Source organism: Anguilla anguilla, chromosome 1 (assembly GCF_013347855.1).
Source record: "Anguilla anguilla isolate fAngAng1 chromosome 1, fAngAng1.pri, whole genome shotgun sequence".
NCBI lineage: Eukaryota > Metazoa > Chordata > Actinopteri > Anguilliformes > Anguillidae > Anguilla > Anguilla anguilla.
This window is the reverse complement of record NC_049201.1, coordinates 80,816,198-80,835,371: the sequence shown is the minus strand read 5'-3', so window position 1 is coordinate 80,835,371 and position 19,174 is coordinate 80,816,198. Positions and strand designations below refer to the sequence as shown.

Genomic DNA, 19,174 nt, shown 5'->3' with positions numbered 1-19,174 from the left:
TAACTAGTAAAGGAGTCTATGCAAGCCGAGTTACATTTCTGGAGTAAAGTGCTTTGTAAAACTGGGGATGGGTGCATAGTGCTTCTGCATATGGCAAATTGTTATAAAATGATGTTTAAAAAAAAGAAGAGAATAATTAATAGGACTTTAATGGTGAACTTGTTAATACATGATTGCTGCTTATTATTTTAAACACATACAACAACATTTTACAGTATAAGTTTAAATTATTTTACACATATCATATGATGTTGTTATATACTTTTTTTCTTTTTTACTTTTGTAATTATTATTTTTTTGTTGTAAGAGTGAGTCACAGGCTGAATCTGTTGCACAAACTTAAAAAAGTACAAGTTCCCCATTTTAGTGAGCTGGACTGAGCCAGTAGACAGCATAATGTTAAGCAACAAACTTAAATCTGTGTGTGTGTGTGTGTGTGTGTGTGTGTAGGTGTGTGGGTGGGTGGGTGTGTGTGTGTTTGTGTGCTGTGCAATGTGCATTATAGTGGGAATAAGTATCAAACCACAGAAAAAACAAATGGGGATCTATGCCTAATACATCTTTCTGATCTCTTTCTGTCAAAGGCAATTACAGTAGAGAGTAACTTCATCTGTGTATCAAATGCCAGTTTGTGACTTGAAGGGATATATTGGGGTGTTTACTGTAAGTGTCATGTCAATTTGCAGTGTTTCCATGGTGACTGTGGACGTCAGATTGGTGAAGACTATTGCTATATGTCACTTTGCAGTGTGTCTATAGTGACTGTGGATTGGTTAAGACTATTCTTTGAGCATTTGTGGAGTATCTCCTCTTTTGTCTTGTCTACTTTGTGTGTTTCTCTGCTGACTGTTTCTGTTCTGGGCAAATGTCAAATGTCAATGTCAAAGTACCTTGATCAGGAAAACAGTTGGAATTCTGTGTTTTATCATGTTCTTATGATTGTAGTATGAGAAAAAATAAAAAATAAATCTGTTTTGGTAGTTGTCTCAGAGAAGGGTGGGTATGTTGCACATGGACACATGTTCTGGGAATATTTCACAAAAAGCCGCATATGAGCACTTCCTCTGTTGCGTTCATTTATACTTGTGCTCTGCAGAGTGTCAGTGTGCAGGAGAGAGAGACTGGATATTCTTCTGTTCTACAGTAAGTATATCTCCACCTGTGTAGTGCTTGGCTCAGTCAAACTACTGATTATATTCAGACTGCCACTTTTCCTTTAGTTTAACTAAAAATAATGGTACTGACTGATTTATTCTATCTATAATGGAAGCATTTTAAGTTAAATCTTTTCTAAGAATGCATTGTAGTTGTCAGTGATTTTCTTTTCCAGACAATAATGAAATTACAGTTTGACTATAAACAGTGTATTCATCACATAAGATATACTGTGAAAAATTGCAGCTCATACAGGCAATATAATGTGTATGTAGAAATAGACATTATATGCTCCAAAAGAAGACCAAAATATTAATAAGCCTTTTTGCTTTTTGCCATTATAATCCAATAATTTAAGAAAAGTTTTGTGAATGCGAGTCGCACCTGTCCTGAACTCGGCATCTGCTTTCTTTTAGTACCATTTTATACCGTGACAGGCTTTAGTTTAGGCTGTGCGTTCTGCTGTCCTAAACTAAAATAGACAATTTAATTCAAAATTGAACTAAACCAAACTGCACTGTTGGAGAAACTTCAGTGAAAGTGTAGTTGTACAAACTTCCTATTCCTTCACACTGAAAGTACTTGAATTGCAAGTTACCCAAAAGAGGGATGTTTATTGCAAAACTACCTTTACTCAATAAACTGTACATCTGTATGATGTAATACTTCTAAACCTCAGAGTTCCTCTGGTCTGAAACAGCCACACATGTTCATCCACTTAATCATTGTTTCAATTAATGAAGTAAATCCAGATTGGTGATATTATAAAATCTTCTTACTGATGTGCTTTGGAAAGAGTGTAGTTGTGCTTGGACATCTTTTCTCTTTCTGGTTAGAAGGAAACAAAGAGAAAGTCTTTTTAATTAGGTGTATTTTTCTGTTTTCAGTAGGATAGAGAGACAGACCACAAGAAGAGCTTATTGGCAGAATCTGGTCAGCTTTTGATACAGTGAACTACTTGTGTGTTCTGAGAATGTCTTGGAAATGCAGATTAGTGTTTACATTTCCACACTGTAAAATAAAAAGTTCCAAATACTCAATATTTCAGGGCAACTTGCATCACTACATTTTTTAGTTTAGAGCTTAATTTAAATTAAATCGTTATACTGTTAATTGTTTAGTTCAGACTTTAATTTCATTGTTAGAAAAACTTAAAATTGAGTTTTATGTTTTTTCTTACAATTAAATGTAAGTTTTCTGAACTAATAAACATTAGTTGGCATAATCTGAAGCCAAAATAAAAAAAAAAAATAAATAAATAAAAAAAAAACAGTTAAGTAAATTGGCTTTAAATATTGAGTATTCTGAACTTTTTTTTTCAGTGCAGTGTGTAAGGGCTGAATGACTGTGGCCGTGTTGTCTTCATTTCTTGAGCTCATGTGTTCCTTTCTTTGGCTCTGTCAGGACACTCAGTCACAACACATAACAGCCTATTTCATGTGTTTTTATCGATTTCTAGGTTAAATGTGGCCCATTGATGCTAAAATACACACAAAAAATACAAAAAATTTCAAAGCAACTTGATTCACTTTATTACTTTTTTTTTTTTTTTTAGTTTAGAGCTTAGGTTATATTCTTACATTTTGAGGTCATGGTTTGCGTATTTACATTCATTAGCTCAGAGAACTTACATTTCATTATTAGAAAAACTCAATGACCTTTTATCTAACAAAACAACTAATTCATGTTAAATAAAACAACTTAAAATTTTAATTTAATAACAAAAGTTGCCTTTAAATTTTGAGTGTTTTAACTTCTTGTTAATGTGACAGCACAGACAACACAAGATTCCAGAACAAATATAAATGTTTTTGATTGACATATGTAGACCAAATTCTTCTGCACTCTCCTGAAAATCAAATATGTCCTGTATTGAGCTGTAAGGCCTATTAAAGCATTGTGTTTATGGACAGGTATGTGGTTTTACGGCAGCCTGCACTACATACAGATTATTAATAAAAATACCATTTATAAAAACTACTTTATATCAGATAAATGTGTAATGTTCTCAGTGCTGTTTTCTAACTTTAGTTCTTCTACTCCTCAGAGTCATGACTGAGGCAGAGAGGTTCATCCTCATTGGCTGTCTGCTGCAAGGTGTGTCCAGAAAGGGGCGGGGTCTCACGCTATAAATACTATAGTGTAAATAATGGACGTGGTTTGTGTTGATTATTATTGCAACGTTCGGTCAGTAAAGCCCTGTTGTTGTGACATAAATGAAAATATTCACACTGCAAAAAACCGCTGGATTAATTATTGCAAGGTCTGTAAAAATGCTGCTTTCTGAGTATAAAGTTGACCCAAATCCCCATAGAGCTGCTGTATTCACAGAGCTTGCGTTGTGTGTGTGTTGTAGGTGCCCTGGGCAGAGATTGGGCAATCTGGATGCCTCAGAGTATAGCAGCTCTGAGTGGATCCTGTGTGCTGATTCCCTGCAGATTTGAGATCCCATCTGTATATGATCGATATCTGGTAGCAGGGGCTAAAGGACAATGGAAAAAAGGTGGAACAGGTGGTCCAGTAGTGTTTGACTCCAGTATAACTGAGGCAAAGCTGGAAATTAAAGGAACATTAATTGGAAAACTGGAGAAGAAGAACTGCACCACAATCCTGGACCGCTTCCCTCCATCTTACAGTGATGACTATTTCTTCAGATTGGAAACCATGCGTACGCTCAGGTTTAACTATCGCAAAGGTGTCAACATTAACGTGCACGGTACAACACTTGCTGTTATGCCCTTTTCACTGTGTGCCATTGTGTTTATGTAGGGAATCTGTGTTTCCCTATGAGAAATTAACCTCTGATTTAAAAGAATAAAGAATGCAAATGACTTGTTAGTAGATTACACGTTGTAAATACCATTTGCTAGTCAGACTCTGTCAATGTGGCGATTAGTTTGTCCTGAGTTCTGTGTGTGTCTCCAATCCTGAGGCTGACAGTAACCCATGTCTCCATGTCTCCTAGACTCTCCACCCAAACCAAAATTCATCCCAGAGAGGGTGGAGGTGATGGAGGGGGCCTCTGTGAATTTGAGCTGCTCTGCTGCAGCCCCCTGTCCCAAACTCCCCCCAAATCTGACATGGACCCCCAGGCTGAGTGACAGTGTGGATCAACTGCAAGAGAATGAGGATCGAACCAAATCTGTGTTTTCTGTTCTGACCTTCACTGCTTCCCACCTCCACCATGGGCAGAAGATCACCTGCAGGGCACTTTACACACTGCAACAAGAAGACATTCAGAAGACAACTGAGGCCAGTCTGACTCTCAGAGTTCTATGTAAGAACGCTGGATTTGGTTTTGTCTTATGAATAATGCCAAGACAGCATGAGAGAATAGATTTTACTTAATTCCATCTAATCAGCAGTGATTTTTAATAGTTAAAGTGGCAATCATTAATGTTAATATTTGATACCTTTTCACAGTTTCATTTCTGTAGCAATATCAATTCAATGTCTTTACATTCTGTAACTGCTCAACAACAGCACTGTTGAATATAATGTCCATGTTAAGAGTTTGCATTTATTAGATAAATTCATTAATCATAATATTGTTATATGTGTGCAGCTGTCATATTGGTAACTGTGGATCCTGTGTTCAGACATGCCTCAGATCTCTGGCTCTGGGAGCTGCAGCAGAACTGCAGCAGAGATCAGCTGCTCCTGTGAGAGCCGTGGGAATCCCTCTCCCAGCATGGAGTGGCGTGTGTCTGGACTGCGGGTCACTAACTCTACTGACAGAGTCATCAGGGAGGAGCAGCTGGGGAACACAGGCCTGAGGAGCTCCCTCACCATGCGCCAATCACAGGGAGACACGCCCACTCTCCTCTGCGTCAGCACCAACACTCTCGGCAACTCCAGCATCCAGCTCCTCGTCCCGTCTCCACAACAACACTCAGGTAAGTGAGTCTGAACAAAAGAAGTAATGAATTTTAGTTGTCATGACAACAACAATTAAGATCAAAACTCTATTCAGTGAAGTAAGTTGCCTTGGAATTGAGTCCTAAACCCAAACAAGATAGCTGGATTACATGGACATAGCCTATGTCACACTGCGCAAATCACACACACAACAACATCCGAAATTAACGTACTGTAAGAGGTCAATAAACAAGCTGTCATTGTGAGAGCATTTAGAAGGGAACATTTTTTATATGATGAGTGCAATCCTGTTTTTTGGTGTGTGTTTCATCTGAGATCCTAGATTTACAAATGAAATCATAATTCACGTTCATGAAACAAAGTATGCCTGAATTTAATTAACAAGATATTTAATAATAATAGCGTGATATTATTCACCACATCACCACTTTTCCATGGATTGTTTAAGAGACATATGTGAAACAGGGCCCTGGTCATTGTTTAAAAAATTATAAATTTTCCAGCCTGTTCGTTGGTTCTCAACGGAAATGTCCTTTGTTCAGGTTTCAGCATTACCTTGTTGCTGATTGGTGCTGGTGCTGTTGCTGGTGCCATGATGATTATATGCCTCATCATGACGGCTGTTAAAAAGCAGGCCATTCCAACCCTGCAGCGCTGGTTTGTATGCAAATGTCCATTTTCACCAGTTACACTGGCCAAATTAATTCATTTTGATCTGGGGGGTGGAGGGGGATGGTTGTAAATGGTATGTTGGTCATCTAATCCAGTGGTTCTCAATCTTTATCCTGGCAACCCTCAGTGTATGCTGGTTTTTGTTCCAAAAACAAGCTGTTAATATTTCTTAATTAGGGGCTTTTTGTGTTTAGTGTGAATATTTACTCCACAGTACGTAAACATAGCTATGGACGGCATGACAAATAATTGTCTCATATTCACATTGTCCTCATTGTGCTATATTGTAGAAAAGATGTGGCTGTTTTCTTAACTGATCACATCAAAGGCTGTGGTGAATCAATATGAAGGTAAATAATCCCTTTCAACATAAAAAGCACCTAATAAAGAAAACAACTTGGTAAAAATTTGGGGTTTACAATTGTGGTTAAAAATGTAAACCAGCATACACAGTGGATCCCCAAGACCAAGGGTCAGAACCACGGATCTAATCTGAAACAGAGATAATTATAAAGTGATAAGATGGCTGTGATGCTTCCTTAACTTCCTGAAAAAACATACGAGCTCCTCAGAGTGAGTTGGTAACAGCCAAAAGTACAACACCAACAGAGACTGGTGGATGCTTTCGGGACACTCATTTTTTCCCCCCGTTCATTGGGTCCATTCCAAACACTTACTCTATCAGTCCGTATTTCATCGGTCCTTGCGTGACCTGGAAATCGATCGAAGGTTTGTCATCTTTGAGGACATTCCAATCCGCTAAAGGCCCAAGTGGAGGTGCGAGGAGCGATGGGGGCACCCGGCGGACGCTTCAGCAAGGATACACGAGTGCAGCCGTTGCGGAAATCTTTTTTTTAATATGCGTAACATATAAACGATCAACCTGTGGAACCACCTCTCCACATCTATAATGGTAAAATGGTTAATGGACTGCATTTATATAGCGCTTTACAATTGACACCTCTCATTCGCCAGAGCAGTTGGGGGTTAGGTGCCTTGCTCAGGGACACTTCGACACGCCCAGGGCGGGGTTTGAACCGGCAACCCTCCGACTGCCAGACAATCGGTCTTACCTCCTGAGCTATGTCGCCCCTCATGTCGCATTCATTCAAACCGATGATTGACTGAATGCTTAAAATGTAAAATGGTTCTACATAGTGATTTTAAGGAAAGTGTGGGGTGTGTGTCACATGTTGTCAGTGATGTTGTGTGTTATTCTTAGGAAAAAGAGAGACAGCCAGTGTTCTGGAAGTAGAAGAAAGGACAGGGAAGGGCTCACACTGACAGATGTGGTGAGTCTGAACCCTGTGTCACACGCGCTCACACACATGCACACACACACACGCACTCACACGCACACACACATGCACACACGCACTCACACACACGCACACATGCACACGCACTCACACACATGCACACAGGCACTCACACATGCACACACACAAGTACACACGCACTCACACACATGCACTTACACACATGCACACACGCACTCACACACACATGCACACACACACTTACAGACATGCACACATGCACTCACACACGGACACACCAGAAGGTGAATCATAGCCAGAAGGTCGCAGATAGGAGCAGTTGAGAAATGCACACTGTTACAAATGTAAACACGCTTGCTTTGCAGAGTCCCCCCCCAGCAGCAGAAGAACCCATCTACGCCAACCACACCGTGGTAACCAGCCAGCAAAGGGACCCAGAGCTGGGAGGGACAGACCCACAGACACCGCCCTGGGCAGGGGGCCAAAACAGGGCAGAGCTGGAAGCCGTGCACTACGCCTCGATCAAGCACTCCCCCCGGCCCGTGGAGACACAGGGCCAGGATGCCTGGGATGGGGCCGCAGGCCGAGGGGCCGACGTGGTCTATTCACAGGTGGCACTGAAGAGCAAAAACAAGAAAGGGAAGGACGAGGATGGGGAGGTGAAGAAATAGGGGGCGGGGCAGTGGGAATACCATGGGGAAAGGCAGTGGGAGGGGCATAGATAGAGGGCGGGGCATGGGGAAGGACATGGGGAGGGGTATTGGGAGGGGCATAGATAGGGGGAGGGGCAGAGTGAGGGGCAGTGGGTTAGGGTTAGGCTGTTTCGCAGCCAGAGGAGGAGCAGTTAGTCATAGGGGACATGCGAAGTGTGGTGATGCAGACGGACAGCCCGTGTGTGATGGAAGTGATGGAAACCCAGAAAGGGAGCGCTCCAATGTGGCCTTTTATAAAGAAGGACATGCAGCCATACTCATTTTTACACATCTGCAAATGTAGAATCAGCCTCCAGCATCACGCTTTTGGACTTGGCCTTGGAAGAAATGCAGAAAAAGTTTGGTAAGTCCATCAAAACAAGATGCTTGCATTTCAGTTGGGATTGAATCCAGTGATTGTCCTTTGCTCAGGTTGTGTTCAAACCTTCTTCAGGGTTTACATTTCCGTTCATGGTCAGCATACTTGCCTTGCATTAGTGCTTTAGTTATGTTGCACATATGCTCGCTAGTATGGAAATGTTACCCAGGTCTGGCACTGTTACCCATTTAAATCATATGAACGTGCTTATTTTCTCTCGCAATGAAAGTCACTCTGCATTAGACTGCTTGCTAAATTAACCCCTTAAGTCGCATCAGGCTCGAGTAGACTTATTTTCATTCATTTTTTAATGGTGAAACATTCAATTAATCGGGTAAGTTTTCCTCCCACAGTCCAAAGACATGCAGGTTAGGTGAATCGGAAATTGCCCCTATGTATGAATGTGTGCGTGTGAATGGTGTGTGTACCCTGCAATGGACTGGCAAACTGTCCAGGGAGTGTTCCTGCATCTCACCCAATGCATTCTGGGATAGATTTATCTGCTTCCCGTGGTCCTGACCAGGAATAAGCAGGTATAGATAATGGATGGATGGATGGACAGAATCCTTATCAGGGCAAAGTCCAGTGAACAAAACCTGGGGTAGTCTTTAGTTCCAAAAATGAACTCCGAGAAACATTGAGAAAAAAAAAGCATTGTTTACTTTCAGCTTGTTGCACACCTGAGATGCGTTCTCAGAGGTAAGCAATGATGTAGAGGTAGGAAGTTTTGACTTCAGACGTCGTCCAATTAATAGCTGCCCTGGTGACAGCCCTATGCCCTCCAGTGGCGTGTTGCGATACTCTAAAATCGCAATGTAAGGATCACCATTGCTGCACTGTGACCTCTTGAGCAGGTTCTTAATGGTCTGCACTGTTCTCTCCGCTTGACCATTCGATTGTGGATGGTGTGGACTGAATGTCACATGTTTAAACTCCCAGTTTTCTGCAAAGGCTTTAAACTCGGCACTTGCATACTGTGGGTCGTTGTCAGATATGACAAGGTCTGCAATGCCATGCCTTGCGAATATGGATTTCATTGCATTGATGACACCTCGACTGGTTGTTTCAGTCAGCTTGCTGATTTCTGGGTACTTAGAGAAGTAGTCTACACAGAGCAGGAACTCTGATCCGTTGTAATGAAAGATATCAGTGCCTATCTTCTCCCATGGTCGTTCTGGCAGTGTGTGGGAAAGTAGTGGTTCTCTCGGATTGCTATTTTGGTGCTCGTTGCACACCGCACATTGAGATACCATTTCCTCAATTTGAGAGGTCATTCCCGGCCAGTATAGGATGTCTCTTGCTCTAGCTTTACACTTGACCATTCCTAGGTGTGACTCATGTATTTTGCTGAGCATTTCTTGCCTGAGTTGTTTTGGGACAATGAGCTTTTCAGCTTTGAACAACAGTCCATCTGAATAATTGATCTCCTCTCTGAAAGTCCAGTATGGCTGTATTATTTTTGGTACTGCACCCATTTCCCTTGGCCATCCTCTTGCAGTGGTGTTCTTCAATGCCTGCATTTCCAGATCTTTTGCTGTCATTCTTTTGCACACTTCCTGCTTTTCCTCTGTCGTGGGTAGCTGGCGTGCAATGCAGTTTACTACCAGGTCCTCCTCCAACAAATCCTTTTCCGTTTCTCTGAGCCAAGCACAGCTTAAAGCATCAGCAATGTGGAGTTCTCTGCCTGGCTTGTATGTGACCTTGAGACTATATTCTATACTTTTTCTATCTGCGCATACCTACGCTGGCAGTCAGTGAGTGCACTTGATGCATATGCAACAGGCTTACCCTTCTGCAGTATGACTGCGCCAGTGCCTTCTGAGCTTGCGCCTACTGATAGCGTTACAGGCTCATTGACGTCATAAAACTTCAGTGTGGGAGCATTCGTGACCAGCCTCTTGAGTTCTTCAAAGCCTTTCCATTGGGCTTGCTCCCATTGCCATTCAGTGTCCTTCTCAAGCAGTTTTCTCAATGGAGCGCTGACTTCTGATAGGTTGGGTATGAATTTTGCGAGATACTGTATCATGCCCATGAATCTGAGGAGTTCTTGTTTGTCTTCCGGTGGTGGTAGCTGAACAACTGCTCTCACCTTCTCCTTGTCCGGTCTCAATCCATTGGCACTGAGAATGTGGCCTATGTATTTGATTTCTGTCATTCTGATTTTGCATTTGTTTCTGTTTAACTTGAGGTTGTTTTCTCTGGCCCTCTCCAGCAGCTTCACTAACCTGTGAACCTCTGGTGTGTCTCCCCACACCAGCAGGTCATCAATGATGTTGACGACTCCTTCCAGGCCTTCTATCATCTGCGCCACGGACCTCTGGAACACTTCTGATGCTGATGATATTCCAAAGGGTAAACGCAGGAAGCGGTAGCGCCCTATTGGAGTGTTCATTGTGCACAGCTTGGAGCTCTCATCATCAAGTTTGATTTGCCAAAATCCCTGGTTGGTGTCCAATACTGAAAAATACTTTGCATTTGGCATGCGGGTTACAACTTCTTCCACAGTCAGCAGTGGATAGTGTTCCCTTTTTATTGCTCGGTTTAAATCTCTTGGGTCCATGCAAATGCGAATCTTCCTTGGTGTGACTACAGTGTGTGACCATGCTGTTGACCCACTCAGTCGGTTCTGTCTGTTTTGTGATGACTCCCATCTGTTCCATTAGGTGTAATTCATCAATGACTCTGTCCCTGAGAGCAACTGGAATCTTCCTTGGAGCATGTACAACTGGCTTGACTGTGCTGTCAATCTGTATGTGGTGCTGTCCAGGTAAACAGTTTAATCCAGAAAATAAATCATCAAAGTCTTTTATAATGTCTTTGTCTTTCCCAATATCATACCGTCTCTTTATCAGGTCTAGCTTCTGACATGTTGTCCTTCCTAATATTGCTGGGGCATCTTGCTGTATGATTTCAAATTCAATCTTGTATTTTTGTCCTTTGTATTCACATGTGAGTGATTTCTTGCCCAATGATGCAATTTTGTTACCTGAGTATGCCACTAACTTGCATTTAGATGATATGAGTTTTCCTTTAATATCCAGTGAGCTGAATGTTTTTTCTGACATTACGTTGCACTAGTGTCATGCTTGAACGTCACATTCCTCCTGTTTATTCTCAGATCTTCTGCCCACATTTCATCATCTTTTTCATCTGAAGTGTTAACAGCTCTAATGCACTTCTCTTGATTTACTCTAATTGTGCCAATAAACATGTTACAACTTTCACTCTGTTCAACTGCGTGCATTTTCTTGTTGTAGCTCTGTGAATTGCACATTTTTGCTAAATGATTTTTCTTGTGGCATGACTTACATTACATTACATTACAGGCATTTGGCAGACGCTCTTATCCAGAGCGACGTACAACAAAGTGTATAACCATAACCAGGAACAAGTATGACGAAACCCCTAGAGAGAAGTACCGGTCCAAGTACAGGGAACAACCGCATAGTTCAACTTGGACCCTGATGGTTAAACTGATTAACACTAACAACGAGAACGGCAACAACGCAATCTATGGAAAAATAAAAATAAATAAAAATACAAGTAATCGTTAAGACAGGCGCATCAACTAAGTCACCTATGAAACAGCTGCCTAGTTACAACCCTAAGTTTAGTCATTTACAGGGGGGAAGGGAGGGGTGGGGAGAGGTGCAGCCTGAAGAGGTGGGTCTTCAGTCGTCGTTTGAAATGGGTCACAGTCTCAGCTGTTCTGACCTCCACAGGGAGGTCATTCCACCATCGTGGGGCCAGAACAGACAGGAGACGTGTTCTGGAAGTGCAGGTGCGAAGAGGGGGAGGTGCTAGGCGTCCTGAGGTAGCAGAACGGAGGGATCTGGCTGGCATGTAGGGTTTGAATATCTTGTGAAAGTAGGCTGGGGCTGATCCCTTGACTGCCTGGTATGCTAGGACCAATGTTTTGAATTTGATGCGAGCTATAACAGGCAGCCAGTGGAGGGTAGTGAGCAGGGGAGTTACGTGGGAGTGTCTGGGGAGGTTGAAGACCAGACGAGCCGCAGCATTCTGAATGAGCTGCAGGGGTCTGGTGGCAGATGCCGGTAGTCCAGCCAGAAGAGAGTTACATGTCTGAGCAAAGGCTGGACACTTCTTCACTTCGTGTTTGTAGCCACATCTGCTGCAGTTTGCTCCTTTGTGTTCTTCCTTTTCTGTCTTTGCCTTGTATTGGTTGTCCTTCTTTGACTTGACTGTCCGGATTTTGTGCACTTCTACTTCGTCGTTAAATGCTTTAACTTGACTGGACGTGATCTCACTTGCTCGACAAATATCAACCGCCTTTTGCAGTGTGAGGTCTGCCTCTCTCAGCAACCGGCCTCTCACTTGGTCGTTCCTTATGCCACACACAATTCTGTCGCGTACCAACAAATCTTGCAATTCTCCAAACTCACAGTCCTTTGCTTTGCTTTTCAGATCTGTGACATATGCACCTATTGTCTCGGACGGTCCTTGTGCCCGCGTGAAGAACACGTGGCGCGTGTATGGTAAGTTTTTTCTAGGTTCGCAATATTCTTTAAACTTTCGCTTTAGCACTGCGATTTTGTCCTTCTCTCCCTCTTGGAATTCAAACGTGTTGCTTACTTTCATTGCCTCTTCACCAGCGACATGCAAAAACGTGGCACATTGCACAGTTTTCGACTTCTCTACTATTCCGCTAGCAGTGCAAAACAGTTCAAAACGCTGAATCCAGCTTTTCCAATTTTCAGAAAGATTACCTCGCGGGCTCAAAGCTGACGGCGGCTGTAACTGTGCCATTTTCTTGTCTCTTTATATTCTTTTAGATTGATTCTGACACCCTGTTATGTTTGGTAGAAATCAGACGGACAACTTATAACTGAAACAGAGCTTTACTGCAGCTAGTGGTTTCCAATAGTTCACCATCACGTTTGTCTTACATTCCACATGACGTCACTGACGCATTTCAACTACGGATAACCAAGCGAAACATACAGTGCCAATGCATATACATTACAGGCACCATTTTACCCATTTTTAAAAAATACACACATACACACAACATACGCAAAAAAAAAAATATAGCGTAGTCTACAGTTGACCCTTTCGCTAATATACAATTATGGCTTGCTCAGGTTACACCGTGCGCGCACACACACACACACACACACATAAGCTACTATTAATGATATATTGGATTGTTATTATTGACACAGACTGTAGTGAGCCAAATTGCAATGTTGCCAAGATAGTACCTAGCCAGTCCACACGTAAGCAAATTAGCCTACTTAGAATGGTAACAGATGATACATTGCCGTCAACTAATGACTGTTTATCATACTATCAGTTAATAATTACCCAATTTATCCATAATCTTTAAAGTCTCTCTATCAAACTGTCGGATAACAAATGGAGAATACTTACTTGTTACCTGTCCACTCGTCTGCATGTTTGAGCTGCAACTTGCGCTGTGCCTTGCCGAAGCCACTGACAGCTGCCTGTGCCAATGCGGGACTCATGAACGACATGTGAACTGCGGAGTTATAAAGTTATGGGGTGCGATGGCTGTCTGAAGGGACAAGATGTATGCATGAAAACTCATCCCTTTCCATTAATTGTAACATTAGAACATATTAGCCACAATTCTATGTTTAAAATATTGTTTGTTTTTGTTGGTCATGTTAGTTGGGTGGGCACATACCCACCCTGAGTCAATTGGCACAACGCTACTGACACTGATTAAATTGCAGATTTACACAAATAAATATGTATTTCAGGTTTCAGCTTTCCTTATAATACAGGAAACATCTAATAAACATGATTTGGAGCTCAGATTTTTTTGTCATATACATATTTAATATGGCCAGAACAAATGATAAACTTTTGTGTATCAGTAAAATGTACAGTTTTCCGGTCTATGCACAAATTATTCCAATTTTGACAATGTTCCCCCACTTGGATTTTCATGGAGTTTTCATGAGCTGAATACAACAAAAATAATTTCTGTTGCAATTAGTCCTCGGTTGGGTGAAATTTTCTCACAGATTGCCTAGTCTATATTTAGTTTACACTAATGTCTTCCTGTTTATCATCTGAGTTTCTGGGTAGGAAAAGGGAGGGTAACATGACAAATATCAACAAAAGACTCTTGGAATCTTACAACGTGTGAAGCTCCACGATTCCCATTCTTAGCAGAATCTTAAGATGTGTGCACCTCTAGGAGTAAAACCATTGACTTGGACAGATGTTGTTAAATGTGAGTGAGTGTGCCAGACTTTAGTCGTCTAAAAGTCATCTAGTGTATGAGAGGCATAATCTACAAGTCTTTGGGCTGCGGGTGAAAAGCTGGAACACCCAGAGGAAGCCCACGTGGACCCGAGGAGAACATGCAGGCTCCACACGGAAAGGCTCCGGCTGGGATTCGGACCTGGGACCTTCATGATGAAGGGTTACTGTGCTACCCGCTGCCCCACCACGCCCAAGGTTCCATCTGGTCTGGAGTCAATGACGCTGTCCTCCTCCCAAAATTACGCACCGCAGACACTCAGACACTTTGATTCATGATGACTGGCTGTTGTAGATTAACTTGATTTTATTTTCCTTCATACAAAATGTCCACTATCTTCAGGGAAGGTACTGGGACACAGGAGATTGATCTGGAAAAGAGGATCTGAAAGCAGCCCCTGTTCTTATCAGGGGAGACTGCAGCACCAAGGATCAGGAAGAATGGAGAGAACCAGAGGAGGAGAGAGCCAGCTACTTCAGATCTGGAGCCATTTTCATAAAACAGATCTGGACTACACAAGGAGAGATAATAACACCCAACCACAAAAAATATGAAAAAAGCTAACAAAAAAATCATTTGTTATTTAAAAAGGACATACATACAACACTAATGCTACAGGAAATCTAATGAAGGGAAGGAAAGATGAATTGTGATCTAATAAAATCTACAGAAATTTTCCAATTAAACAGTAAAAGTATAATTATTATGCCAGTCCTCACACATATATAAAATGAGTTTTTTAAACGATACAGAGAAACTCTCATTTTACTCAGTATTATATACCTAATATTACCATATATACGGCTCTTGTACTTTTCGAAAAGTAGGAAGTAAATCGGCTGGATTCACAGTTTCCGCAACGATGTAGATTGATGACACACTTGCTCAGAGGAAGCGGACACGTGCTCACAAGTTTAGGTGAGTTGTAATTATTACAAATTTATATGTGTAGTTATTGTTTCTTTTTTCACTTTAATAAGTGAGCTAGCAACAGCATCCACATCCTCTGTTGCAGTATTTTTTAAACTATGCATCAGGACCTGAAGTGGATGGCAGAAGGGTTTGTGATGCATCTTGGTATGAGTCAGGGGGCTATGCTAGCATGTGTGTTTGATGGGTCCCTCAAACTACCATGTATCCCTAATGTGGGTCCCAATATTAATTACGTATTTATAATTTGGGTCCCAATATTAAAGAGGTATTTTAATTTGGATCCAATATAAAAAGCTTAAGTTGGTATTTCATGTTCTGTATGTGGAAAGAATCGGAGGCCAACTCCATGAAGCAAATATGCTAATTGCTTTGTCTACTTTGGTTAGGCCTCTATTGTCTGTTTATGCCATTATTAATAAGATTCTTTCCATGGCAATTCATTTTTTAATGTATTTCCTTTTTCACTTTCATATGTGAGTGAACAACATTATCAACATCCTCTATTGCAGTGTATTTTAAAATACGCATCATAACTAAGAATAGCTGGCTTTTGAGGATGGTGCCGGAATCAGTCGGCAGTCTGCTAGGCTATTGTAGCGTAAGTTCATGTGATTCTTTACGATCATAGCTAAATGTTTTATTAGCAACTCCAAATAAAGAACCCAAACTTTTTTTGTGTGTCCAGTTTCAAGTATTTTGATTACACCAGGCTATGTATACATTGTGTGTGATAAGACAGCTTTTACATGTAATATAAATAAGAGCAAACATATTTTAAAAACTTAAACTTAATTGTCAGATGAACAAAACAAAATTAATGCCACAACATATGACTGTGCTGAGAGACAGCTTTGTGCTTTCACAAGACTAATTAAGTGTAAATTGTTTCTTGCAGAACAGGAAAATGCTGGTTTGGTGCTGGTTTCTCTTGCAATTTTTTTTTCATCTCATCGGTAATGTTTGCTTTTTATCTTTAAGCACAATTCAGAGTGACTGGAATTATATGGATACCACATATGCACATTTGTCTATTTCAGTCAGATTAAATATTCACTTAAATATTCAGTTAATAATAGGATTCAGACTAATAGAGAGTTGATGTTTGACTACACAAGATCAGGTGGTCCAGCAGTATGTCTCCCCCAAAGTAAAAATGAATCATAAGCCTATGCTATTGATTCTATTATTTCCATTTACACCATAACATCTGATATAATTGTGTTATACAGTCACCTCTAAAATGGCGGGCACCCTTCATAATAAAAAGGAACAAGAAAGGCTGTGTAAAATAATACAGGTTGCATGTGAGCTGCATTTTATGCTCAAAAACATGAGAGACAAAATCTTTCATTCAAATAAAATGGCTGAGAAAACATTTTTGTAACAATGTGTGTGTGTGTGTGTACACACATATTTTTCCTCTATTTCAGGAGCAACACCTGAGATCTGTAAAAAGCAATCGCCGTGCAATGCTCCTGAATGTTTCAAAATGAGGGGGTCACCAGAACCAGCTTGCACCTCCACCAATCAAACACATCTCTGCAGAATTGACGGCAGCTACATTGAGTATAATTGTGATGCCGATTTAAGCTGCAAATGTAACGGACGTCCATTTGAACTGGCAGGTGAGATATCAATCTGATACCAGCCATGCTTTCCCATTCTGTTGGGCTTAGAGGCTGTATCATTTCTGTTCTTTTTACTGGAACTCATCTGTTAAGGGATGCTGGTAATGAAAACATTTCTTAGTGGCAAATGTGCCTTTATTGTTCTTTCGTTTTGGTTGGGATTCTATTAAAATTTGTCCTTAACTTTGTGGAACAATTTAAAGAAAGTTTATTTTTATTTTTATTTTTTGGCTAGTTCAGCAATCAAAAGAAACTTCCCAATATGAGTTTATGAAGAAAAGGTATACATTCTTGCATTTACTTGGCAGTCATTGGCCATTAAGAACAACTGCAATTGAATCCCAGCCTTTGTTTGTTTTTTCTCTCACAATGACCAAAATTAGCTTCATACACAGCCCAGATTCCCCTCAGAAATGGCACATATTTCCAATATTCCAAATATGATATCCTGTTTTTTTTTTTCTTTTTTCCCAGACTTACCCAAATGCCTTGTAAAAGAAACGAGTAAGTGAAGATAATATACAATCACCAAAATGATACACAGATCCACTGCACACATCCACACAATAGCATAAAATAATATGCAACACTTTTGCTATTATACTAATTTAAGACAAAATGTTTCAACACTTCATTTCTGTTTTATGTATAAAATAAATTACCACAGAGTCATTTTCCTAATGCTGCATTTTTAACAAAAACTATTCTACAACTGGCACATTCCTTAGGCAACATATGAACAAAAGTTTAATTCATAACGTGGAACTGAAAAGATGAAACACCTAGACCCACCATGGCTTAACTTTTCATTTACTCTGTATATTCACTACTAGATGTACTCCAGTGAATGGTAGATATACACACTTCTCACATGCAATGCACCCCCCCCCCCCCCCAACCCAAACCAAACACACACACACACACACACACCAACTCCAGGAAGGAGTTCAGGGCCTCATTGTTCACTTGGGATTCCGGAATCCTCTGATTGGCCAAAGGTCTCCCAGCATCAGCTGCTCCAGTCGCTTAGGCTGTGTCCCACATGACTCACTTGTTCCCCTATGTAGTGGAAAATACGTAGTACACTAGATAGGGAGTGAGCGGCAGGACAGCACTATATAGGGAATAGGGAGTCATTTTGGACGCAGCCTTAGTGTTCCAGCGCAGTATCTCAGTGAGTGGACTGCATGAGGACGTGGATGCTGGTTTTTGCTTCTGACAGAGGAGCTTGCAGGGGTGAGGCAGGCCACTAAATTTTAATTAATCACACCAAACTTGGGTGAAAAATACAGAAAAAGAAAAATGTGATTTTCTCTTTACAGTAACAGATTGCAATAAATCATATGTATGTGTTTAGGTGACAGCCCTCTGTCTCCTGTTTAAAAATATGTGGATGTGTCATTGTTTGGTTCAATATTTCACAGGACAACCAACAACACCAGAAGTGGCAAAGGGGAACAACAGCCCCAGGATCAAATCATTTGGTGAACATTTAGATTTTTAATGCATTTGTTGCCTTGCAGCAAGAGGTGTCTCTGTACACATCTCATGACTAACTATTGTGTTTTCAGGTCTGCTGGTGCTCCTGGTGCTGCCTTTTGTTACACAGGTAAGTAAACTGAAAACTCAATTCTGTGTTGCAGTGGAACCAAATTGGCAAGTGTCAATGACAGAGCTTTTTTTAATTCTTTTTTTTAAACATTTATACAAAACATTGTGTCAAGTACAATAGTGTATGTAACAAGCAAAGAAAAGGGAAAAGTACAGTAAAAACAAAATTATTTAAAAATTAATTTAAAATGAAACAATACAGCGTGCATTTTTCTCACATTGCAGATTAAGTTTGGCAGACAGTGTTTGAAAAATAATGGCATTCCATACAATAGAAATATAGTGATTGTTACATCCTCTTGTTTTCTGGAGTCTCTACATGAATGTGTCTGGGTTCTGCAGGGGAACCTGATTTTGGATCTGATGACCTGGTTGCTGATTACACTCATCTGAGTTAACCTGGTCGCCGGGTGGATAAAGCTGGAAGACTGCAAACCTGAACTACTTTTGGCTCTCCCTATTGCTTCTTCAGCTGGCTTGCTTGTAGTTTTAGAATTTTAAGCTGCTTTGTTTTGCATTAGTGTATCTTTTTAGTCAATAAATAAATAGCATCAGCACCTGTTGCAATCCCATGTTTTTTTAAAAGCCTTAAAAAGCCATATGCCAATCTAAAAAAATTACATCCCATATCAAGAGATAAAGTCTATTTAAAAACACAAATCATTTAAAACTTTATGGGCATTCAGTCCAGC

The 19,174-nt window shown here is 40.8% G+C and overlaps 2 protein-coding genes across 11 annotated transcripts in view; both read left to right on the top strand.

Annotated features, from left to right (window-relative positions):
- The first annotated feature begins 1,036 nt into the window (after nt 1–1,036).
- LOC118232529 overlaps nt 1,037–19,174 on the top strand; it is a 302,745-nt gene continuing 284,607 nt past the window's right edge. Inside the window, 4 exon segments of the mRNA XM_035427619.1 lie at nt 1,037–1,143; nt 3,203–3,252; nt 3,512–3,871; nt 4,121–4,432. Coding sequence (XP_035283510.1) covers nt 1,052–1,143; nt 3,203–3,252; nt 3,512–3,871; nt 4,121–4,432 — 814 coding nt within the window. The 5' untranslated portion in view covers nt 1,037–1,051.
- LOC118227165 lies at nt 7,774–19,041 on the top strand. 10 transcript variants are annotated; one of them, XM_035417381.1, is made up of 12 exons: nt 7,774–8,042; nt 10,318–10,409; nt 10,721–10,824; nt 12,483–12,553; nt 15,138–15,228; nt 15,753–15,841; nt 16,139–16,196; nt 16,674–16,868; nt 17,346–17,375; nt 18,296–18,355; nt 18,443–18,480; nt 18,825–19,041. In XM_035417381.1, the coding sequence occupies exons 4-12, from the start codon at nt 12,551–12,553 to the stop codon at nt 18,873–18,875; spliced, it is 615 nt and encodes a 204-aa protein (XP_035273272.1). In that variant the 5' UTR covers nt 7,774–8,042; nt 10,318–10,409; nt 10,721–10,824; nt 12,483–12,550; the 3' UTR covers nt 18,876–19,041. The 10 variants fall into 10 exon arrangements, 9 of the variants coding, with proteins under 9 accessions (XP_035273272.1, XP_035273265.1, XP_035273257.1 ...); XM_035417374.1 differs by having other exon boundaries at nt 10,315–10,824; XM_035417366.1 differs by having other exon boundaries at nt 10,270–10,824.

Coding starts and splice junctions, on each gene's coding strand:
- LOC118227165 (XM_035417381.1), top strand. Junction 15,229..15,752: donor ACACGTGCTCACAAGTTTAG/GTGAGTTGTAAT, acceptor CCTCTATTGCAG/TGTATTTTAAAATACGCATC. Junction 18,356..18,442: donor CCCCAGGATCAAATCATTTG/GTGAACATTTAG, acceptor TTGTGTTTTCAG/GTCTGCTGGTGCTCCTGGTG.